Source organism: Alosa sapidissima, chromosome 7 (genome assembly GCF_018492685.1).
Source record: "Alosa sapidissima isolate fAloSap1 chromosome 7, fAloSap1.pri, whole genome shotgun sequence".
Classification (NCBI taxonomy): domain Eukaryota; kingdom Metazoa; phylum Chordata; class Actinopteri; order Clupeiformes; family Clupeidae; genus Alosa; species Alosa sapidissima.
Genome location: NC_055963.1, coordinates 24,330,114 through 24,355,256, shown reverse-complemented (window position 1 = coordinate 24,355,256; position 25,143 = coordinate 24,330,114). Strand labels below are relative to the sequence as shown.

Sequence of the window (25,143 nt, the reverse complement as noted above, 5' to 3'; positions counted from 1 at the left end):
GATTTGACTATCTGTTTTTCAATAATTTTAACAGCATTAAACAAACCACCGATATCCAGGAATATTACTAGAATGAATCCAGGAATGCAAACGCACATTGGAAATATCGCGAGACGTCGCAGCTTCTCTCACTACGTAATGTGCCGTGCTGCTTATGGCGGCGCTGGTGACAGTGCTGAAAGCTGTTGGGGTGAGTTTTTGGTGAATTAATCGTTATAAATCGTGTTTTACACTTACTCATGGAAAAGGTCACACTTTGCTTGTCGATTATGTTAGTCTGTTGATATATAATAATGTGAAAATAACTATTTATTTCTCCAAGACGCCGAGGCCTGGGTGGGGGCAGTGTTTCCAGGGTTCCATTTTCCATCATAAATCAAGACGATAGTATTAGTTTTAGCTAAAGGTTGACTATTTGTGTTGGAAGAAATCATCCTTTTTTTTCTAATATCTGAAGGACTGCGTCGAATATAATTGACTTCATGGTGTCTACACGAGCGACAACGTTAGCTGTCGTGTTGGCTTAGCTTTTCTCTCTACGCTGTGTAGCATGTGAGCACTGTGATTGCTAGCAGGCTAAGTTAACGTTAGCTATCTACTGGATGAACTGATCCCTTTCTTTGATTTCCTTTGTTTGTGGTTCAGGCAGAAATTTGAAGGCTTAAATGTGTTGTTTGTTTCTTTAACAAGCGTGGCAAACAATAGCGTGTTCTTTACCGTCCTATCCCAACTATAAAATCACCTATGACCGTTTGTCACACTTTAATCCCCTTCATTTTAGACAACGTTAGCAGGCTAACGTTAGTCTGGGCGCTAGGGGCCCCGCACAACAGTTAGGGAGCTAGCTAGCGTGGTTATACACGTTAGTCGAACATTTAAATGTACCCAACGAAGACTGGAAAGAAACTAGGGTGCGTTTTTAAATCTCATCTACACAGGATGGTTTAGTTTGAAGTGAAATGATTTGATGTCACGATGTTAAGGACTAAACTAACATAGGTCTGTCGTATTTTATAGATAGATCACCCGTTGCTTTGCTCTTGGCCTCAGTGGGGTTCATGAAGCGCAGCACCCTGTAACGTTAGGGTGATGTTGCAACTCTCGCACCTAGTTGTTTGCACACAAGCAAAATATGTACTCGTCTCTACCGAATGTAGCAGTAGTTTACAGTGGCTTTCTGCGACAAATCTTGTAATGTTGGCTGCGTCTGCCTTGACATGTGAGTTTATTACTTTTAAGGAATCTTTTAATCCATTGTCAGCACTTAAAACGACCAATCCCGATTCGGTTCCTGTGGGCGGACTCGGTATGCGGCTGTATTTTGACTGCGTCACGGGCAGCTGGAAAACACGCGCTCTGAGGTTCCGACCTGATGCTGTTAGCCAGTATAGCGTATCAACTTTCTCCAATGCTATTGTGTGTTTTTCGTACTGTAGGTTTTGTTATATGTTGTGCATATTGTGTGTGGAAAGTATTGAAATTGAATGTTGTCCAGGGTCTGACGCTGAAGCAAATGTTTACAAATGCCACACAGACCTTTGCCCCACTTCAGTTAACCATTTACCCTTTCCTCATGTTTTCAACGCTGTTGTAAACCTGACTGTTAATTTCTCATTTGTATATTTTCAAATTATATTATTAAATTGGGCCTTGAATATGGGCATCCTTCAAATATTGTAAACATATCTATGTGTTTATCCGAAAGCAACTGTTAGGTGATGTTCGTTGTAGTTTTGTTTAATTATTATTATGTAGACTTTTATGATTAATTAATCCATTTTAATTATGGAAATCATGGCTTGGCTTGATTCTCCTTTAAGACTCCATTCCCTAGCTGTGAGTTTGACCCCATTCCATGGCCTTGTTTTGAATGCGTATGAGCCTTATGCTGTGGTTCTGCTACTAGTTACAAAACTAATCGAGGTGTCATTTGACAGCCTGTTTTCTTTCTAGCTAGTTGAAAGAAAACAGGACTAACTGAAATTGAATAAATGAAGGCTATCAAATAGCAAAGCTCTGTTCAGAACTGTCGTCATACTTTTCAAACACACTTAGTAAGCACACACACACACACACACGAGGGTGGTGGTGTATCATCAACAGGGTGAAATTAAACAGTGGTCAGCAGTGAGCGGCAGTCCTCCATAAATATCCTCTCACACCGGCTGGTATGCACAGCGACTTGTTGATCTGTGGCCTAACAGGGAGCATCAAGGCAGCTGGTCCTTCAAAACAGGGGCCTGTGCTCAAGTAGAAGGGGGCAGCTGTACACACTTTATTTTTAGGTGGGGGATTGTGGGTAAAGAACACAAGGGTTCTGTTCACACAATAGATGTGTAATTTTGCTCTGAAGGACCTGTGGGAGTTCTGTTTATATTTGTTCCTCGTGTCATGTTCTGCCACTCTATATACTTTGTAACCACAGTGGTTATGATCTTTGGTATGTTGTTAATTTGTCACCATCTCCACTAAGTACTAGTTCATGCATCTTCCACTGGCATAATCATGGTGTTATGGTCTTTGAGAAAGTGAAGGTGTGTCTAGACAATTCTGTTTAAGGCTGTCAGCTAATATCTTGGTTTTTGCTTTGTTTTTTTGACAGTATGAAGTGAAACAGAACTGATTTTTGTACCACCTGAAACTGCTACTTCAAGTTCAGATCACACCGAAGTAACAATTCAAGGAAAAAACATCCCAAAAGTTAGTAAATCAACTGGTGCAACGAAACTCCGAAGACTAAGGATAACAACTTCACTTCAATAGAAACGGGGGAAAAACCGACGCAACCAGACTAAGTAACCAAAGATCTGTGAGCCCAACTGAAACAAGAAATTGAAGAAGACAACGAAGACAAAAAAAAATAACAACGAACCTAAGCCACAGACGACAACCAACAAAAAGCGACCTGCAAAGACAATACTTGATCTGAGACAAGAAGTTTGTGCCTACTCAACAGCTTTGACAAAGCACACGTCCCAACGCTGCTTCAAGCCCTTCTCATCCTCACCGCACCTCTCTCATCCGGGGTGCGGAGAGGGCTGCTGTCTGCTCGTTTTATCTTTTCGTTACCTCCTCCTGTCCCTTCCTCATCTGTTCTCTCTCTGTACTAGATCTGTTTCTTTTGCTGTGGGAAGCGTAGCGGCTGTCCTCACATTTGGCCTTTATATATTTTCCTTTTTAATTCCTCAACTTCTTTTTTTGTCTCTTTTTTTTTTTTTTGTTGTTGTTGCTTTTGCAACTTTTTTTTGAACACGTGCCAGAAAACTTGACATAAGCGAGTGTGTGTGCGCGTGTGCGTGTTTGTGAACAGAAAGTCTGCAATAGCAGTGCCACGGTTGGTGTCCCAAGACAGAACAACACAACGAGACCTCAAGGTAAGTGTCCCTTTGTTTCAATTTCACTGTCATTAGTCTTGACAGTTGACATGAGTGAGTGAATCATATAAGGTATTACCAACATAGTTGTACTGTATGTTCTCTCTATAACACTCCTAATTTTTGTGTTAAACCAAATGCTGGAGGTCTGTATGGACCTGTGTGCTCTGGTACATGCCTACCAGCCAACCATTTTTTTTTTTTTAAATGAATATTTACGGTTTCCCTTCCTCAGCCTAGGAGTATTCCATGCTCCCTTTGGAATATTCCATTTTTGACCCCAGCACAATATCACCAGTGATAGATGATGGGTTATGAAGGCATTCTGCACATAGAACCTTCAAGTGCCATGGTAGATAGACCAGAGCTGGTTGGTTGTGTTATGTGGAAGTGCATCATATACATCCACTGGCCAGCCTTTCTCCAACATTACACTTTAATGTCCCTTGTTCTCAACAGTCACCTTCACACTCATGCTTACTCGGCATGTGATTGTGAGCTTCAAGCAAACCCAAATAAAGTAACCATATAACATACCTATGATAGGAACAGAATCATATTCACATGATGTTCCAGGGCATGACCCTGTTTAGTGATGCACGATATATCGGCCGCCGATATAATATGGGCCGATATGGTCATTTTTTTACACATCGGTATCGGTCCGATGTCAAAATAGGGCCGATGTGAACAGGCCGATAATCATTCCTGTGTATTTGACGTGTGTGTAGCGATCCAAGCGTGTTATCTGTCTACACTGAATCTGTTAAATATGCCCTTCTATTGCATCATATTTCTTATTTAAAATAGCAGGGCAACAAGACTGACAGAAAGAAGACACTGGGCATCTGACAAAAGTTCTTTCAAAACGTTGCGTTGTATCGCGCTGCTTGTAGTCAAGTTGATGGCTGGCTTGCATGTCATGTCACGCCTAGCACTACATCTCTCGCGGTAGGCTAAATATAACTGTGTATCAGGCAGAATGTAGTTATATGGTCGTAATAGGAATTTAATAGGGCTGTAACGATATGCGATTCAAAACTGAAATCGCAACACTCATATCCACAAACCTGTGTAGCGGTGTGAAAAGGCAGAACCGACACACCCTTTCTAGTGTCTAGCAGTGATTTGCAACTTACGCGGCCGGATAAACAACACACATCTCCGTAGTCAGAAACGCAGGGGAGATTCGTTGTTCGAGGGCCGATGTTATAAGATAGAATAACGTCAGGGTTACGGTCCCATTTCTGATGAGCAAAATACACGAGCTGAACTTTATGGAGTTTTATTTCGGACAGTAACACCGCTCACACTGTGTACAGACTCCAACTTGAACTTCCACACTCTCTGCTCCAGTCGCATACATACACTTCCTCACTCTATCTCCCTCCTTCCCAGCTTCCCACACACACATGGAGCTCTCTTAAAGGAGCCGCAACACCATTTTACAACACCCTTCTCTCTCGCTCACTCAATGGACACGCCGCGACTCGGCCATCGCAATCCAAATAAAACATTACAATCGTGAAAGCAAGGACTCATAGAAGACGACTAGCTAAATTACTATCAAATCTGCTTAGCAACATTAGCATGCTGCACATATTTGTTTAAAACTCTTGGTTTCAAGTTGACTGATCATCTCAATACCAATGTTTCCCAAAAGTGCCTGTACCAAGGAAAACAAGTATTACCTTTAAACTTAAACACACATGGGGAAACTGAACAGTCCAATCAGTAGACTATGATAAGCTAGCCAACTATGCTACTTTGTTTACAATATTTCCAGGCTTCAACCACACAGCGGAATTAAAGAGGGAGAGTTGTAATATAAATAGTAGGCCTATAGTGTGCCATACCTATAGGCTAATCTGCATAAAGTGCTGTCATAAATATCAGACATTCAGTATTCTCTCTTTTTATATCAGGATATAAAATAATACAGATATATTCTATTATATTGTAATCCTCTGGTGTTCTAAGGTAGGCTATTGAAACGTTATTTAAGAAAATGCATTTTGGAAAATAGCTCTTTATTTGATTATCATAAGAATGTGTTTTCTATACAGATATATCGACATCGGTAAATATCGGTATCGGCCATAACAGCAAAATTAATATCGGTTATCGGTATCGGCCACAATTTTCACATCGGTGCATCACTAACCCTGTTAGATTGCCATCCTAGAGTACTTGAGCAGTGCTTGCAGAATAGATGTAACTCAAAATAAAACCGCAAATGTTTTCTGTTAAAGCCATGCATTTTACAAAGATTCAAAGGTTTTTGATTAATTTCAGATCCACTAAATGCATAGAGACCAGGGGTAGGGATCTGGGTTCTAGCACAAAATTAATATCGCTAGTCATATGGTGATGGAGTTTGCTTCAGAATAACTTTGTTCACTATATTGTGAGATGGGCATATATCAGTGGCCAATGGCCAACATATTTTCAAGATGGGTAGTTGTGTCAAGGGACCAGGCATGTATAATACTGTCAGGGGACAACCACAGATGAATTTGGCTTTAATGTGGACGGGAAACAATTAGAGGATGCTTGGAGTTTGGATTGTTAAGTAGATCCAATATGCCTAATATGGAATAATACGGAATGGGACTGCTCTTCCCAGCAGGACTGTTGTAAAGTAACAGTCTATAATGCTTGCCTCTCGTTTGACCTCCGTCAAATGCCAACATTTCTGAGAGTTGTCCCCAGACATTGTTAGTTATTTGGACAAATGATGTGCTGTCGAGTATGAATTATGGGTAATTACTGCTTGGATTGATTCAATATATCCTCAGTAGTGTCCCATTGAGGGTTCATTACACTGTGTTAACTCTAGTGACCTTTTACCTCTGAGTACCCCACAGTCCATTACCATGACTGTTCCGCTTTGCTCAATGGCTGTTCTTGTTGCCTCCCCCCTTCCCCCACCCTTTTATTTGTGCCCCCTCCCCACCCTCCCCCTCCCTCTTCACCTTTGCAGAAATCCAGAGGTGTGGCCTTGGCTGGTCAGTTGAAAAAAAAAAAAAAAAAAAAAAACTAACCTATTGAAATTTTTAGAGAAAGAGTGAAAAAAAAATCACGTCTTGGGGTACCCTTAACGAACAAGCCATCCACTTAAAGCAAAAAAAAAAAAAAAAAAAAATCAACTGAAAGGTGGAGAGACCAGAATTTAATGGAACAATATGGGCAGTCCTTGGAAAGGCTTTGTTGAGTTTACCTTGCCTGCGTCTCCACCCACTGCGTTTGTTAGTGCCGACCTGAGCAACTCCCCCGTCGGACTCAGCCTGTCCCCGTATGGCCGATCCGTAAGTTTCACCTCCCACCCGAAACCCCTCCCCTCCAGTCCCCAACCGCCCACTCCCTACCTCTCCACCTGCCTCCTTCTCTTCCTACCTCCCTTCCTCCCTCCTTCCCCATCCTACACTCCGTCACTTTTTCCGCCCTCTTCCCTTCTGCTGCTCTTGTCTGGCCAAACCTCTCCATCCCACTGGGCCCAGAGACTGGCCTCGGCCCGGCCGAAAGCTCAGGATTGGAATGGGTTTAAGGGACGGGAAGGGAAGGATGTGCTAGGACAACCTATAACGGTATCCACACAGCAGTTTACTGTAGTGCCCAGCCAAACATTGAAATATTAACGCCAACACAGCAGTTGGTAAGAATTTGGGGCCTCAAACTTGAGGATGTATTGTTGTACTTTTCATATTTTCAGGTGGGTGCATGTGTGGTCAGCCTTAAATCATTTATTTAAAAAAAAAATGGTTTAAAAATAAGTTTGTCCTTAAACCTCAAAATGAAAAACGTTAGATCTCCCAGATTCAGTGGTCAACACCTTATGGACATTCAGTAGTCTTACAGACAGAATCTGTCCTAGGAATTAACAGATATGACTGATATACATTTGCAATTTTGTCAGGGAACTTGGGACAAAATTTTACAGTTAAGTCTCAACTCTATGATTGGAGGTATTCAATTTCAAAAAGCGATTATCTCTGAGGGCACATGGTCGAGGCTGGTCTAGGCCCTTTCACCTAAACACCTCCCCTCTAGTCAGACTTAGTAAACGGCCTCTCCTATCCTCTCTTAACATTGTTGTAGTCCTTAGGCTATAATTTCAGGAATGCCCCTTTTGTGTTCTCTCTATCAGTCATTCTCTCTCAATTTCCCCATGGCCACGTTTGGTTAGCCCTCTTATTCCTCTTGGCCATCCTTGCGAAGGAGAGTGGATCGCTATACTTTTACTTTCGTCTGAGTGGGGTCCAATCAGGCGGTGGGATTTTCTTCTGAGGTTGTACAAGTTGCAGTGAATGCTGTGGTTACTGAAAGATCAGAAGTCTTCTTACTTCAGAAGTTTTCTTACTGTAGTTTGTTACCTTCGGCTGATCAGGAGCTAGGTGTCTCAGTAGAGTAAAGTTGTTGAAATGAAAGATGGGCAAATGGCTTTTTATAAATTAAAGTGTTTGTGGTCTTTCCCCAAAACCTTGTACTGTTTGCTTTGCACATTTTGAATGGGAGCCAACCATTCAGTCAGCTTTTCGCATGTGAAAAAGTATGAGGTCCTGTAAAGTGACCACCTTGCCCCACCTTGACCGTGCCTTCCAGAACTTGCCCCAGTATTGAAGATGGAGCGGGGCTCTTCCGAACCGCCTACATCCCGTTCTTCTGCCCATGCCTCGGCATCCCCCACCACCTCTGCCCCTGCCCCTGCAATGCCCACCACCCCCATGCGCATCCCTCGTTCGGCCTCTATGTCCTGCCATACGCCCCGGGCAGCAGGGGGCAAAAAGCGGCAGCGGACTGCTACGTTCCCAAGATCAGTAAGTGGGCATGAGGTGGAAGGTCTGAAATGCCTCCTAGACACCCTCACGAGTGCCCTTGCTTAACAGTTTGGTTTTCGATTGGTTGCTAACTGCATGAGTTCCACCCAGAGATTTGGATCAATTGGAGCGTAACTGGTCTTTTTGCTGGTCCGTGGTGTGAAGACAAAGCTTTGTGTTTGCAAGTTGTGGTGTTCAATTGAATCTGAAACTTCTGATTGTGACTAGTGTTAATTCTCTTTCTCTTACCAGTGTCTTTGAATTGGACTGGTGTTTGGGTTTTGCATGTGTCAACAATTGTTTGCATCATTTTTTGCTAACAGTAATATGCAGCTCTAAAGATAATCCGTGCATGTCAAACAATGGCTGAATTTGTGGTGAACACACTAGAACTGCGTGGTGTGGCATGTTTTGTCGGCTGAAGCCGTATGAGCTGATTCAACATGAAGACGTGTGAAAGGGTAGCCAACTGTGTTTGCATTGTTCATGTGTGGAGCAGGCAGACCATGCTGGAAATCTGTGGCCAAATCTGTTGGCTCGGTGGGTCAGTCAAATAAATGTTAACTCCATTTTGTTTGAGCTGATCCTGTGTGCCCTTTTTTGTAATATGGGGGGGGGGGGGGGTGGGGGATCCTTGAGAATTGTTGGTGTAGGACCACAGTGTTGTCCAGGGGAACATCCTGAACCCTCTTTTTTTTTTTTTTCATTAGTTTAAAAATTTTAAAGAGGATCCTCATCTATATTTCCCAGTTTTCATTTGGTCATATCCACTCATACCGTGACCGTATAATACTATTGAATGAAATTGACCAGTGCTTCAACATGCTTCAACACCCATTGTCAAGCATCTCAACCCCTTCCTTTTCCCTCCTTTGAACAGATGAGCTTTGATCCGAGCTTGCTTCACAACAATGGCCACACTGCCTTTGCTAATGGCTCAGGGGTGGGCATGCGGGAGACCGGGGTAGTGGAGAAGCTGTTGACATCCTACGGCTTCATCCAGTGCTCTGAGCGCCAGGCCCGGCTATTCTTCCACTGCTCCCAGTATAACGGCAACCTACAGGAACTTAAGATAGGAGGTGAGGAGTCGGGGGCGGGTGGGGGTTCTTGGTTGAAGTGTGGGTTGTCTTATGTGTTTAAATGTAACTTAACTTTATTTTGTTTTCTCAATATTGATGAAATATGAAGCATCATTTTATTGCTCATAGTTAATAATTAATCATGAGCATATACTGGGTATATTCCAGAATGAATCACATTCCAGGTGTACAGACATTTATGAGTCAAACGAGTATGAGTCGTCTCACCCTCATCTGTTTCTCTCCTTCCTTCTTGCAGATGATGTGGAGTTTGAGGTGTCGCTTGACAAGCGCACCGGCAAGCCCATAGCTGTGAAGTTGGTAAAGATCAAGCCTGAGGTGCTGCCTGAGGAGCGCATCTCTGGGCAGGTGGGGCCTGACTTGCACGCCTCTCCCATTACTAAGCTGCATGGTTATATACATCCAGTTAAGGAACACATTTTACTCTTGGTTCTGTTTTTTGTCCTGTCTGTGTTTTTATGTATGTGGAGTGCGTGTGTGTTTGTGTGGTGGATTGTCTGTTTGGTAGTTTTTTCGGGCTCATTGTAAATCTGATGTCAGACTTACAGTATATGTGAGGCATAATGGCCGCCAATGTGTCCAGATATATGCAATTAATGGACGAGGCGGAGGCAAAGAACATTAATTCCGTATATCCGCACACCTCGAAGGCAGTCATTCTGTTTATCCCCCGGTTGCCTCCATTTCAGGTTAATTAGAAGCCGACTTGTTCAGTTGTAGTACTACTTCCTTTGGATACTGACCGTGATAATGGTGGCTAGTTAGCTTGGTTACAGTTTATTCCATTGTTGAGAAGGTTCCTAGTTCAAATGTTGTTTACTATATTTGTTATTTATTTTGAATTAACCATTCAAAAGAGCACTGCTATGGAATCGGGACTAAACCTACTTCATAGGTGCCCTGATGAATTGAATATAATAGCTCCCTGACAGCCAATCAGAAATAAAGTATTTTTTATCTCTGGGGGATAACTATAGTTTAAAGCTGCATAAGGCTGTTATGCAGACGGGAAAAAAAGCTAATTTATCTACCATGTATTTGCCCCAGCCTAAATTGGGTTTACAATGGGCCTGAGCGTCTTGGACTTTGTGATGTCTTGATGTTCTGTCTCACTTGGGGCTTTGCATGGTTTTGATTTAAGCAAATTCACATGGCATCAAATTGGATATCATTGTGGAGAGTAGACAATCTTATCAAGCTCATCAAGTGGCATTGTTCATGTTGTGTTGCGTTATCAGTTTGTCCTTTTTGTATTTTTCATATTTTTTTTTTTACATTTATACATCTGTATGTGTGTAGTCTGTGGTGTCTAACCCATGCTTTCCTGTGTGGTGGTTTCTGGTCTGTAGGTAGTCTCAGCCATACCAACTCATCTGGATGGGAAGTCTGCACCAGGTCAGATGCCCACTGGTAGTGTGTGCTATGAGCGAAATGGGGTGAGTAATGGCTTGAGTGGCCAGCGGCCATCTCATGGCCTCCTGTCTGTTTTAAAATGCACATTGATGTTGATATTGCGCCACATGCTGTCTTACAGGCAGGCTACATCAGGCATTTAACTGATACGCTCCGTTTGCAGAGCGAATGCCACAACAATTCTTACACTGTAAACAATGCAAGTGGCTGAACCAGATGTGAAATTTGAAAGTCTTCTAAAATTATTTTTTACGCTTCGCTAACTGAGCGCTTCAGCTGCACACCTGGTGTAGTCCGACTGTAAGATTGCTTGCATAAAGCATTTTTTGTAGATGCATATTTAAGAATTGCCGTCTAAGATCATTTATTTTTATTAGATGGTATTTCACCTGTGAGTGAGCTAATTTTTGGTGCTAATTTGTTTGTGCCTTCACCCTGTAGGAGGTTTTTTACCTGACATACACACCTGACGATGTGGAAGGAAACATACACCTTGACACTGGAGACAAAGTCAGCTTTTACATGGAGACTAATAAACAGTATGTTTGGATTTCATCCATCCACTCTTTCGTCCTTCATTCTTTCACCTCTAGAAATGTCCAGGGAAATATATTACAGTTATCTATCAGGCTATCAGTTTGTCAGTCTGTGCGTCAGTTATTCAGTCACCAGTGCTCTCTAATGTCAGTCTGTGGGTCAGTTGTTCAGTCACCAGTGTTCTCTAACCCATCTCCTGTTTTGTGTTGGCAGTACCGGCGCAGTCAGCGCTCGAAACATTGTTCTGGTCAAGAAGAAACAAATGAGGTGCCAGGGAGTGGTCTGTGCTACTAAGGTAAATTCATAGTTTGCGCATTTACATTCATGGAGAAATATGGCACTGCCATATTGTAAACCTGAAAACCTTTTGTTTTGTTATTTTTTTATTTTTATTATTGACATTTATGGTTTATTGTATTTTACCATCTTATGCTATGTCCAAATATAGAATAAATGTTCATTTATTTGTTTAAAACACTTTTAAGAGTAAATCATTAGGCCTATGTAGTTCAGAATCTGTCATCATTGATATTGATGTTTCACCCTTCCGTCACTTTTCCAGGAGGCGTTTGGTTTTATCGAGCGTGGAGACGTGGTGAAGGAGATCTTCTTCCACTACAGCGAGTTCAAGGGAGACCTTGAAGCACTGCAAGCTGGGGATGATGTGGAATTTACCATTAAAGAGAGAAATGTATGGGACTACATGTGATCTTTGTGCAGTGAACTTGCCTGCTCCTATACATCTTGCTCCTGCAGCATATAGTTACACATCAGACATAAAAGCATGAAATTTCTCAAGGAACTTTCAAAAAAGTTCAAACGTATATTCACTTTGCTCTACTAACGTAAATATGAGTAAAGACTAATTATCAATTTATATGGTGTGTCAAAAGTCAAGTAATGTGGCAGGCTGCTTGTAACACTATTTTCGTTAGTATGTTTGTATAGCGGATTTCTTTTTATATTGTCAGCATTGTCAGCTGAACGCTGAATTCCATTCTGTAATGTTATTACCAGGGCAAGGAGGTGGCCACCGACGTGAGACTGCTCCCTCAGGGAACGGTTATCTTTGAGGACATCAGCATAGAGCACTTTGATGGAACTGTCGCCAAAGTCATACCGAAGGTCCCTACCAAGAATCAGGTGTGGTATTTATTGGCCTGATGAAGCAGAGTGCCATTGGCACATGAGGGGTGTTTGAAACGATTTGTTTATGGCTAGTCAGGCATATTACATTTGCTTTATATTGTAATAGCCATGCATTTATCTTTTTACACATCACTGAAGGTGACTGCTTTAAAGATTTAAGTTAGCAATGCTGTAGGATTTTGATCATTTCGTTTTTTGATTGTGTAATTTGTGAATGTGTGGTTATATCCCCATAGTTTGAAAGGCTTTGTCGGTTTCAAAACGGGTAATTTACCAAATGATTGTTATTTGCAATATACACTGTTAAACCCTGCTTGTTAGCCCCAGTAGCCAATAGTCAATATGAGTATATTCAGAATCACCACAGCGTCACATTCTGCCTTGTTATGCTCTATTATACCTTTGAAGTATCTAAAATGTCTCAATATATTTCTATTCTGCAGAATGATCCATTGCCTGGACGTATTAGTGCTAGGGTCAACTTCACTGAAAAGGAGCTTCCGTTTGGTGAGAAGGACACCAAGTCCAAGGTGACCCTTCTGGATGGCGATCATGTGCGTTTCAACATCTCTGTGGACCGCAGAGACAAGCTGGAAAGAGCCACCAACATTGAGATCCTCCCCGATACCTTCCATTTTACTAAGGAGTCAAGAGAGATGGTAAGATCCCCCCCCTGTAATCTTCCATATCTTCTGGATCAAAAATAGTCTCATTTTTTTAGTTTAAAATGGATTGATTCCTGTGTAGATCCGTTTGTTTAAATGGATCGATACCTGTGTAGATCCGTTTTTTTGTCGTTTTCTTACGGAGTTGTAGCTGCTTATTAGTGCCGTGAAAGCTCCTGATGCTAGAGGACTGAGGCTAGTGTGTTTGGTCCCTCACCTTGACCACGCAGGGTGTGATCGCTGCCATGCGGGACGGCTTTGGCTTCATCAAGTGTGTGGACCGGGACGCTCGGATGTTCTTTCACTTCAGCGAGGTGTTGGAAGAGAGCCCGTTGCACATCTCTGACGAAGTGGAGTTCACCGTTGTGCCCGTGAGTCCGCTTGAATGGAACATTGTCCATTGTCCTGCTGGAGATTTACTCTCTTTACTTTAGTGATGTTAGTAGAAATGTCACCTGTTTCAGGTAATGAGTCTCAGGGGCATCTCTTTAAGAGCACGATCCAATACACCTGGCTCTGGCACTAAGGACTTGAGAAGGGACTGATATCTAGAGACAGGGCCAGTGGCAGGGACAGGGTTCTTGTACACACAAAGGGCCTGTGTGGTGCCTGGTTGTCAGGCTGACTACATTCTCACCAGATTGCACCCATTGTAACATAACCCAGTAGTCAGTTAGGCTGGGTGCAGTTACTAAATGACAAATGGGTTTCATCAAGTGTGTTCATGATTGGTTGGAAAAAAAAAATCTAAAAAAAAATGTACAGCCACAGAACGGCACTTGTTTGAACAAGATCCCCTACCTCTGTGTCTGGGATAGACGGTGTTGTGCCCAGAGCTGCTTTTGAAGTGTGTCACCATCACTGTGTGGGGTGCAGACTGATGTGTAGACATGGCAGTGTAGAGGGGCCATTAAGAGCTTAAAGAGCATCCTGGCAGGGGAGATGCTCAAGGTCCTGCCTTCCCAACGACTTGACCAAGAGTGTTTTTCAGATGCCTTTGAAGCAGGTGACATGTTTACAGTCTCGTATCTTGACAGGAAGAGGTCAGGCCAGGCAGTGAGGAGCTTGCAGATAAGGTAAGCAGGTCTGTGAGGATATGTGAGATGATGAGAGCTCAAAACCAGGTTTTTCTACTGTAAGACAGGGTGAGTTGGCCAAGCAAGGTAAGAAATAAGGCAGTAAATTACCCAACAGTGTTTTCTCAGTGTCTTCCACCCCATAAAACATCAGCAAAGCAAACTCATGGTAATTCAATGAGTAGTTTGGCATTAGGTTAATGGAAGCATGTAAGGTTAATGTCAGTTTGTGAGGAAAATGAGTTGGCATTAGGTTAATGAAAATAAAGTTTCCATTGCGGGTTCTTGTAGGACATGTTGTCTGCCCAGCGGAACCATGCCGTGCGGATCAAGAAGCTGCCCAAGGGAACCGTGTCCTTTCACGTCCAATCGGAGCAGCGCTTTGTGGGCCAGGTGGAGAAGGAGGCCATGCCGGCCTCATCCGCCGCCAATAAGAACGCCAGCCCCAGCAAGGCTAAGGAGAAGGTGAGGAGGGGGAAGGGTTGGGACATGATGGGGACCCTTCCTCAAGTGTGTCTTTGTTGGTTTGTTCATTCTTTTCTTCTTTTTTTTTGTTTTTTTTTTTTGAAGCAAGACCTTGGCTTGTTCACTTTGTATTATCTGTTTGTTGTCTCTCCGTGTCGTGCTGTTGAGGACATCTTTCTGTTAGCTTTTCAGAGGCCTTTCAGCAGAAACTTTTAAAAAATATATTTTTATGGATTCTTATAATTAAGACAGTGCAGGCGTTTTTCTCTTTTCTATTTCCTTTTTTCTTTTTCTTCACTCCTAATACTTTTTACTTTTTTCCCCTTTCCCTCTTGGGTCTCACTTCTCTCCTCCGTTAGAAAAAAGACAAGGTAGGATGCCTCTCTGTGCATGCTGTTATTACCGCTTCATTGGTCAGGCCTTTCACTGAAATGCCTTTTTTTTTTTTTTTTTTTTTTCTTTCTTTTTTTTTTTTTTTTTTACTCTTTCTTTCTTTCCTATAACTAGAAGAGTAGACAGGCTAACCCTCAAACAACAAATTCTTTTGTTAAACAGAACCTGCTCACACTGTTTGGTATGAACATAAATTGGTTACCTTCAGTATGTTGTGTGAAAGTTGCCCCTTTGCTACAATATCTATTTCTTCAACCCCATTCACCACTGTAGGGCTATTACAACCAGCCACACTCCATCCCTGTGTATATATATATATATACACACACACACACACACACACACACACACACACACACACACACACACACACGCGCATGGTCAGTCAGTACAGAGCAGCATTGTTGAAATGCTCAGACTTCTAATTTGCCATCTCTCTGTCTTTGTCTCTGAAGGGTAAAGTAGACAAGGTAATAGACCTGTGAGTGTGTGCACGGCTCATACCTGTGATGCGATCTCTCAACAGAGATGGTGGCATGGCATTACATGCACTAATGGGAATGGCCCATGTAGTTGCAAACCACTAGAGAGCGTGTGATTTTGTAAAATATAACATACTATTAATTACTTTTAAACTAAGACACTGTGCCTTTTTAACACTATTTAACACACAATTGGGATTCGGGCAACTAGAGAATATACAACTCTTAATACTCTACTTGGTGTGTGAATAGATTGTGTGAGTGTGAAAGTGCGACTGCGAACTGCGTTGTGGGAATCCTTCCAAAGCCGCTGGTGTGTTCAGCCTGTCGTGGCTAACCTGTACTTACGGGACACTTTCAGCCGTCAAACACAAGCTGGCTGCTCACCTGCACCACTCTGCCAGAGAGCCCCGTCTTCTCTCTCTGGTGTTTACAGACTGTCCAAGACCAAATGTTTGTTTGATGTGTCCCAACATGCTGACGATTGAAATGAAGTTGTGCTGTTGTTTTGTCAGGATACTGAAGAAGGTATTATCGGTTATGAAGACTGCGGTGTGAAGCTGACCGTAGCATACTTTATCAAAGACCTGGAGGGAGCTGCAATCCCTCAGCAAGGAGACAAGGTAGGAAACTGGGAAGTCCTGGGAAGAATGTGTGTTAGCAGCATGGACGTATTAAACCTGGAGAGAGGGATGTTTCAGCCCTGTTCATTTCAATGACCAGTGCTTGGCTAGATAATTTAGACAAAAATATATGGAGCGGGATGCTGCTATCTTTAAAAATGGTATCCGACGTGGCCAAAATATCCCAAACAAGCTAGTTAGGTGCCACATGACTAAGGGCTTCTACATACCTGACGCACCCGACCGGTAGCGCGACAACGTGACGTCAAAATGACGTAAATCTTGCTGGCGCGCCAGGATTGAAGCGAGGTAGCGCACCACTCATTTTTTTTCAGACGAGCACGACAAGGCGGAAACAGGAAGATGGACTAGTTCGAGGGCAAGCCAGAGTTGCAGTGTTTTGTTACAGTCGTGAATTTTTAAAAGTTTGCTGGATAAGTTAACAAAGTTACCAGTGAGTTGCAACACATTGAATTAAGAGGAAAGAATAGAAACGATTTATTTTCAAACAAAGGATATATATTAAGGCCTGAACAAAATCTCTTTCCACTTCAGGAAATTACACAAACTCAGCCAGCTGCTAGCTAGCTAGCCAGCTAACTAAACTGTTTAAATTATTAAAATTTCCCTCGGGATGACTAAGATATCTATCTATATATCCATCTATCTATCTATCTATCTATCTATCTACCTGTGCACACACCTTGGAAACTAGATGATAATGATGATGGTAGTTGTGAATAGTAGCAACCAAAGTCTGAAGTACCATCACAGAGGCTAGCTAGGTAGCTACTAGTGTTTCTTACTGCAGCTTCTTCTGCTGTGTAACGTAGTTAGTGTTAGTCTTTTCACAACAGCGACACCTCTGTTCAGGAGAATATTGCAACTAGTGTCGCGACCACCACGCCCGAGTATAAATGGTTACGGCGCTTCTGTGACGTCACATTGTCACGCTACTGGTCGGGTGCGTCGAGTATGTGGGACGATTAATAGCCGCACATTACTGTATGTCATCTATGTGGTTTGGCTGATCCTGCCAGCAGGAAATATTAAGCGTATCCACCAAATGCATATAAACAACATACATTTGAGTCCACCAGTGATATTGCACCAAATCCTTACCTTCTGGTGAGCAGTGCATTATGTTCTTTCTTTGTTTGATGTCTCCTAAGCGGTGTTTTGGCTGACTGTATCTGATTTGTGGAATTATGTTGCAGGTGGAGTTTAGTATTAGTGAAGTGAAGCGAACTGGTCTGCAAAGCGCCGTCTCCATCAAGATTCTCAACCGCTCGGTCAACTCCAAGAGACTGCTCGGTTACGTCGCCACCCTAAAGGACAACTTCGGCTTCATTGAGACGGCCAATCATGACCAGGAGATTTTCTTTCATTACAGGTACTTAAGCTCATGCACAACTTCACATGGGAAGTTACTAAACATGAACAAGTATTATCTTGGAAAGAAATATAAATCTGTCATATCTAGTATTACTGTTGTAGTGAGGTGAAAGTGGTCATAATGCTAATTTGGTTTGTTTAGTGAGATGTGTGGCGACGTGGATAGCTTGGAACTGGGCGATACGGTGGAATACACACTGTCCAAGGGAAAAGGAAACAAAGTTAGCGCCGAGAAGGTCACCAAAGTGGCTCCTGGTAAGGAGAGCTGAAAGCTCTTTCTGCATTGTCGCTGTCCCAGAATCCCACCTGCCTCACTCACTCAGTCCTTTCTGTTCTTTTCCTCTGTAATCTCCCACACAATGTCTAGTGCCTTGTTGACCACTTTATAGCTGGATTGTGATTTTCTTCATAACCTGCAATGTATTTCTGTCTAGTTTTCTTGTTCTGTGTTCATGCCTTTGCTGAGTTCTGGTCTTTCTGCCCTCACAGTTAACAGTATTGGGGAGGACGTGGGGACAACAGTGTTACTGGGTAAAGTGACTCGCCCCTTGCGAAGTGTGGACCCATCTCAGACTGAGTACCAGGGGCTTATTGAGGTCACTGAGGAAGGTAAGGCATCCTACTTCATCTCACTTCAAAACAACTCCTGTAGATTTTGTTTAAGGGCCATTCACACCAAGAACAATAACTGTAGCGATAATGGCAAAAAAATAAATGGCCCTTCAGCCTCAATCAAGTCACAACCCCTGAATTGGTGGTGTTAAATTAGGTTTTCCCATCACTGTGAAGCGCTTTGGCTGTCTTGAAAAAGTGCTATATAAATGCCATGTGTTGCTGTATGACAAAACTTTAGCGGAACTGTGTGTCTCCCAGGCACTAAGGGGCAAAGCTATCCGTTTGGCATCGTTAGCATGACCAGCAAAGCCGACTGCCTGCAGAAAGGGGAGATGGTGAAGTTCCAGCTCTGCACAGTGGCCCAGACCGGGCAGAAGATGGCCTGCCACATCGTTCCTCAGCGCCTAGCTCTAGTGGAGAGTGTTAAAGATCAGGTACCGGAGATCGTTATACTGTCCGAATTCCGCGTGTGTATAAAAGTGTACGAGGCCGCATGTGTGGATCTATGTAATGTGATTACATTGCATCACAATTTTGCATGGTATTATACAGGCTAACAAGTTGCCATATTTATTGTAATAACCCAATTTATTTTGTTCTTTGGTTTGGGGCAGCCGTGGCCTACTGGCTAGCTCTTCGGACTTGTAACCGGAGGGTTGCCGGTTCGAACCCCACCAGTAGGCACGGCTGAAGTGCCCTTGAGCAAGGCACCTAACCCCTCACTGCTCCCTGAGCGCCGCTGTTGTTGCAGGCAGCTCACTGTGCCGGGATTAGTGTGTGCTTCACCTCACTGTGTGCTGAGTGTGTTTCATATTTCATACTAATTCACGGATTGGGATAAATGCAGAGACCAAATTTCCCTCACGGGATCAAAAGAGTATACCGTATTTTCCGGACTATAAGTCGCACTTTTTTTCATCGTTTGGCTGGTCCTGCGACTTAGTCAGGTGCGACTTATATATGAAAAAATATATAATTGAACATGTTTTTAAATGTTAATTTATATTAACTGACATGAACCCTACGTGAAACATTACGTCTACAGCCGCGAGAGAGGGCTCTCAAATGCACAAGTCCTGTGCACTTTCAGTCAGAGATTAGTGCTTGCGCTACGCCTGAAACACACGTGCATACCTAAATCGTCAAATTATGGCAGGGATTCTATTTATAGCCGGGCCTCAGATTTGGACAAATAAAAGCCAGTATAATTTTGTTTCAATGTAACTCATAAAAGAGCGCTTCTTAATATTTTGTATTGTTGCCAATGAAAAGTCATTTACACCATGAGTCTCCAACACATTGCTCTCATTGCTCTCAAGCTAGTCACATGCCGCACCCTTCTGAGCTAGAGGCTGAAGCCTACATTTAAACACAATTGTTGCTGCCAGGCATCAGCCTATGAATTTTATAAAAAAGTAAATCATGCATAATTTAAAAAATAACTACATTTAGGCTATCTTAGACATCTTTGGCTATACGGAATAAGGTTTCCCTTGCAGCACAGCACACGAATGAATGAAAGCGCGGATACCTTATCTTGCAATAAGTGGATGGCAATCGAAATTCCCGACACTATGAAACTTAATAGTAAGCCATTAAATACCCCACAGATTTCAGTGGTCATCAGTCCCGATATTTAGCAATATAATCAACAGTCCAAACGTAAATTAAATCTCAAATTAAACATCTGCTTTTGATAGCCTACCCATGCCGCTCCAAACGAAAAGTAGGCCTATGTCTCACAAAAAAACGCAAGAAATAAAGGACTATATTATAGCTGACTCAAATACAAGCCATGGCCAAATAAAGGTGCTGTGCTTTGAGTCTCCTAAACATTCCTCACCTGTTATCTAGACATGCATGAAAACATTTGAAAACAAAACGCACTGCCATGTAATATTTGATCGCTGTTTTGCTACTAATTATCTTTCACGTAATGAATATGCACAGAAAGTGAAAGTAGGCCTATGTGCGCTCCGTGTCTAGCTGTCTGTTCACGTCCGCAATCGAACGTCAAATAGAGAAGTCATCCATGTTCTCTACGTTATAGCCTAGGCGGTCATGCTTCTGTAGCCTATTTGCAAAATTCCTGACGGTTCCTGATCGCTAAATGTTTGTTTTCCTTTCCTGTCGATAGCGGTTGATGTTGAAGCACCTAGGCTATAATTTGACTTGAGCGGTGACCGATCCTGCTGAGAGAGAGAGAGCAACGAACGAGAGGCACCCCCAAAGTGGTCCTGCGTGTGTGTGTGTGTGTGTGTGTCTGCATGGGGTTCAATTGAAGTCAGAGTTGGTCCGTCAATACTCCCGCATTCAGGCCTCTCCATTATTATATTAATGTCAGACAGGGTACAGGGTAAAATGTGTGGGAATCTCTCGCATTATGATGGCTAGATTTGCGGGACTTTTATTATTATGCTCAATACTAAGTAATAATTTATTCGCAATTCCGCGCTGGAATTTAGACCCTTTTAAATGTGCATCTTTTTTTCTCTTGCTCTCTCGGAGGTGGCCAGCCAAGCAATTGTTCTGCTGCATGCCAGCCTGTGCCAATATATCGTACAAAATGATTGATTGCATTTCATTCTCCACATTTTTAGCTAAATTTTCATGTACCACATCAGCATTTGAGTTCAGTGATTTTTTTTTTTTTTATTGTTTTTATTTATTTATTTATTTATTTATTTATTTATTCCCACTATTCACTCCTTCTTCTTCATTAACATTCCCTGTAGAATTCTCAATATTTTTGGCCTCAATGTGTACAGTTACATAGTCTGTCTGTTCTTAGTTTTGGATTTTGTGAAATACATTTCTAAATATCACCTGCTTGCTGCAGCTTCGGTCTGCACGTCAATTTAAACCCGCATCTTTTTCTCTCTCGAGCATTTAATCTGCTGCCAGCTTGTATCTCCACATCGTCCAAAATGCTTGATTGCATTGCATTCTCCACAGATTTAGCTACATTTTCATGTACCAGATCAGCATTTTTGTTCTGTGAATCTTTTGTAAATTGCTTTACAAATACCGTCGGGCCTATTGCCATGGCTTGCCTCAGCTTAGGTCACGTCCTTTTAAAACCGTCTTTTTCTCTATCGTGAGCATTTAATCTGCTGCCAGCTTGTGACTCCACATCGCCCAAAATGCTTGATTGCATTGTATTCTCCACATTTTTAGCTACATTTTCATGTATCATATCAGCATTTTTGTTCAGTGAATCTCTTGTAAATTGCTTTACAATTACTGTCGGGCCTATAGGCCTATCGTTTCGGTCACGTCTTAAACTGCATCTTTTTCTCTCTCATGAGCATTTAATCTGCTGCCAGCTTGTGACTCCACATCGCCCAAAATGCTTGATTGCATTGTATTCTCCACATTTTAGATACATTTTGGTGCACCTCATGGCATTTTCTTTCAGTGAATCTTTTGCTTTGCAATTACCTTCCTGCCATCCTCTTGGCTGCCTTCACTCCTTCATCTTCATTAATCTTTTTGGCCTCAATAATCCAGTTACATAGTCTCTGTTTTTGGTTTTGGATTTTGTGAAATACATTTCTAAATAAATGCGACTTATAGTCCGGTGCGACTTATGTTTTTTTCCTGCTCATGACGCATTTTTTGACTGATGCGGCTTATACTCAGGAGCGACTTATAGTCCGGAAAATACGGTATATACATATATATATAATATCCCTATAAGAATTCTTCACATTAGCCACGTTTACATGGACCCTTTTTTTTTTTTTTTTTTGTCATTCCGATTGAAAAATTTGTGCTCCGATGCTCTCGAGCTAAATCTTTGATCGGAATAGCTGTTGTTGCCTACTTTTCCTTGAAGATACAGCAGGCAATCCAATTGACCGTTTACATGGCTGTTCAATCGAAATAGGAACGGACTACACCACCTCTTTCATTCCGATTAAAATTCTGATCGGATCAGGCATTTTTATTCCAATTAAGGTGTTTATGAGAATTTTTATTCCGATTGTACAGTTATTCCGCTTCTAATCGAATTAAGTGTCCATGTAAATGTGGCTAGTTCCTGCCGTTTTGCCCAAGGAAGCTAATGTGACTTTTTCTGATGTTATGTTGGCTCTGTTGCAGTTTGGCTTCATCACGTATGAGGTCGGCGAGAGCAAGAAGCTCTTCTTCCACGTGAAGGAGGTGCAAGACGGCCTTGAGCTGCAGGCGGGAGACGAGGTGGAGTTCTCGGTCATCCTCAACCAGCGCACCGGCAAGTGTAGTGCCTGCAACGTGCGCAGAGTCAGGTGAGGGAGGCTGGAAAAAAGGTTCCTCCAGGTCTTTATTTATTTATTTATTTATTTATTTATTTATTTTTTTCTCCTCGATCATGGTAATTTAATGTTTAATCAAGATTTGTCATGTCTTGTCTTTTTAAGTGTTGAGGTTTTGGTCCTACAGCTGTAGTATAATCAGCCCTTGAGGCTTTAGCAGTATAGTTTTGCCATCAGTATAAAGGTTAAAATTGGTACAATGCCATGCTTTACTATTAGTTAGTTGTTAAGTGGACTTACAGATGGATTGATTTAATAAATGCATGACTAGATGAAGGATAAATGGTTGTATGGATTTGACTGTTGGTTGGTGCTTGTGTTGATATTTGGTCTGTCTACACCCACACAGTGAGGGCCCCAAACCAGTGGCCACGCCCCGCCCTGAGCGCCTGGTAAACCGCCTGAAGAGCATCACTCTGGACGACACCAGTGCCCCACGTTTAGTCATCGTTAGGCAACCCCGTGGACCTGACAATTCAAAGGTAACATTTACTCGTGCAAAAACGTGTGACAAGGCACAGCCTCTCAGAGTGTATACACGGCATACACCGTTTTTAGTTGATTGTGGATGGTGTAACTAAGCTAATTAAAAAAAATACAGGCAAAATGTATGTGATCATTTAATGCCATGAGCAAGATCCTAAGCACAAACACTGGTGGTTCAATTCGATGTTTCCACACGCTACATCATAGCTTTCATTTATGCATGAGACCATTTGCTCGTTGCTTGACTTAGCACTTTGCCTGTCATTTGTATTTGGCACCCTGTGAGGGCAAAGGCTCTTACACGTGTACTTCTGCTTGTTTCCCATCAGGGCTTCAGTGTTGAGAGGAAGCCACGTCAGCCTGGTGTCATCGACTGAGGACTGTTTTCCCCGCCCCTACTTACCTTTTCCAACCAATATCATTGGAGAGGAGCAATCGGGCTAAGGACAGGGTTTGGGTTGGCAGTCATTTATATATAGTGTCTGTGTGCATATACCCTCTCTCTTTCTCACACTCACACATGCACATGCAGACTTCCATACACACATGCACACACATGCACACCAGCCTGACATTTTGCAGACACACACCAGCCTGACATTTTGCAGACACACACTACAGATGCTTGGCATATTGGCATGCATAACACCTGTCCCTGTCCAGTCATTGGAGCTCAGTCCTCTCCATCCCCCCCCCTCAAAATTCTTTAGCCTTCCCTCTCTTATGTGTGGTCTACTAGCAAACTGCAGAGCTTATTACTGTGCTCTAATGGAGATTCAGTTTCATGTGTGTATGTATATGTGTGCACGTGTGTGTGTGTGCACGTGTGTGTGTGTGCACGTGTGTGTGTGTGTGCGCGCGCACGTGTGTTTGAGTGTTTTTGGGTGTGAGTGTGTCTGTGTGAGTGAATTGTGGACATGGTGTTTTAGAAATGTTAATGAGAGGGGTGAGAAATGTGAATGGAGACCTGTCTCGTGAGACGAACGAACGAACAAACAAACTAAACGAAAGCAAGACAAACTGCTCTGCCTGGGGTTTTGCTCCCTCTGTGATTTCTGGGTGATGTAGTCTCCTCTGGTGATGTGTTCTTCTCAACCTAAACTCATCTGATTCCATGTGTGGAAATCTGCACCTGCTTAAACCTGTCAGTTTTATGTGCGCGTGTATGTGTTTGATAAAGATAAAGAATCATCCTTTTTCTCTTTCTCTTTTTTTTTCTATACATTTTTTTTTCACCTGTAACTAATATCCCATATTTGGGTGTTTTTCATAGATCAATCAAAGCAAAGCGATTGTGCGTGAGATTCTATGCATAGGAAGCCGCGTTCTCCCTGCTCAGTTTTTAGAGCAGTTTTTAACACCCCCTTGACCCTCGTCAACTTTGACCCCTGACCTGGAAGCACTGTGTCATGAGGTCAATGCTCATGTTTGTTGTTTTGTAAACAATGTGAATGATTTATTTTGATTTATTATTATTATTATTATTATTATTATTATTATTATTATTATTATATTTTTCCGATCGTCTCATTTCAGTTTGGTTTTGAGTTTCTGATTTTGGTTGGATTTCTGGAACATTCTGATGCCTTTAGGTGTTCCCAGGTTCCCCTATCCAGACCTTCCTTTCCCAGGTGCAGAATTCCAAATGGCATCTTTTATTCATCAGTACTTTTATACAATGTACTTTTTTTTTTTTCTTTGCACATCTTTTGCTTTCTCTGTTCTATTTAAACTCAAAATGTCTGCTTATAAAACAACTAAAGTAAGAATAAGGTGCCTAAAATGATAAACGAAACAACAAAAAAAAAAATTAGATATATCCTCAAACTCCAGCCAACCGCAAAAAAATAATAAAACAAAACAAAAAAACAATCATAGGATGGCTTCTGTTTCCAGTAGAAATAACACAAGTATGCACTCTGGTTGGTGAAAAATATACTGTATGTAATGTGTGCTTTCGCTTAGTGGGAAATGTAAACATCACAACATGACTTTGATAATGAGGAATAACAAAGGAATGGGTGGCTGAAGATCATATAGAAAATACACCAAAATCATAAGGATTTCAATAAGTGTGGTTAAAGAGGCATTGGTGGGGATTTGCTGTGCTTCAGAAGACACATGGAGCTGTCTGTCAGTTGAATTTAAGCTGGAGAATGTTGAGCTCCAGTTTAACTGCATATGGGGTCTCCCCTATATACTTTTGTTAATGGTCTTGAATGAAAAAAAAAATTGAAATAAACGTTTTATGAAAAGAA

The 25,143-nt window shown here is 42.2% G+C and overlaps 1 protein-coding gene across 10 annotated transcripts; it reads left to right on the top strand.

Moving 5' to 3' along the window:
• Positions 1–34: 34 nt before the first annotated feature.
• Positions 35–25,143, top strand: csde1 (cold shock domain containing E1, RNA-binding). Of its 10 annotated transcripts, none has more exons than XM_042098499.1 (24): positions 35–190; positions 2,603–3,374; positions 7,977–8,191; positions 9,072–9,270; positions 9,530–9,639; positions 10,641–10,727; positions 11,146–11,243; positions 11,455–11,536; positions 11,804–11,932; positions 12,259–12,384; positions 12,834–13,049; positions 13,286–13,426; positions 14,093–14,131; positions 14,423–14,596; positions 14,956–14,967; positions 15,445–15,459; positions 15,987–16,094; positions 17,312–17,487; positions 17,632–17,744; positions 17,979–18,098; positions 18,363–18,538; positions 22,209–22,372; positions 22,749–22,881; positions 23,215–25,143. In XM_042098499.1, the coding sequence occupies exons 3-24, from the start codon at positions 7,997–7,999 to the stop codon at positions 23,260–23,262; spliced, it is 2,661 nt and encodes an 886-aa protein (XP_041954433.1). In that variant the 5' UTR covers positions 35–190; positions 2,603–3,374; positions 7,977–7,996; the 3' UTR covers positions 23,263–25,143. The 10 variants fall into 10 exon arrangements, with proteins under 10 accessions (XP_041954433.1, XP_041954428.1, XP_041954435.1 ...); XM_042098494.1 differs by having other exon boundaries at positions 9,530–9,696; XM_042098501.1 differs by lacking the exon at positions 7,977–8,191 and adding an exon at positions 6,358–6,682 and having other exon boundaries at positions 9,530–9,696.

Excerpts from the sequence above, each read along its gene's own strand:
- csde1 (XM_042098494.1), top strand. The coding sequence starts at position 7,997 with ATGGAGCGGGGCTCTTCCGAACCGCCTACATCCCGTTCTTCTGCCCAT. Across the intron at positions 9,271-9,529 it reads ACAGGAACTTAAGATAGGAG|ATGATGTGGAGTTTGAGGTG; the intron begins GTGAGGAGTCGG and ends TCCTTCTTGCAG. Across the intron at positions 11,244-11,454 it reads TACATGGAGACTAATAAACA|TACCGGCGCAGTCAGCGCTC; the intron begins GTATGTTTGGAT and ends TTGTGTTGGCAG.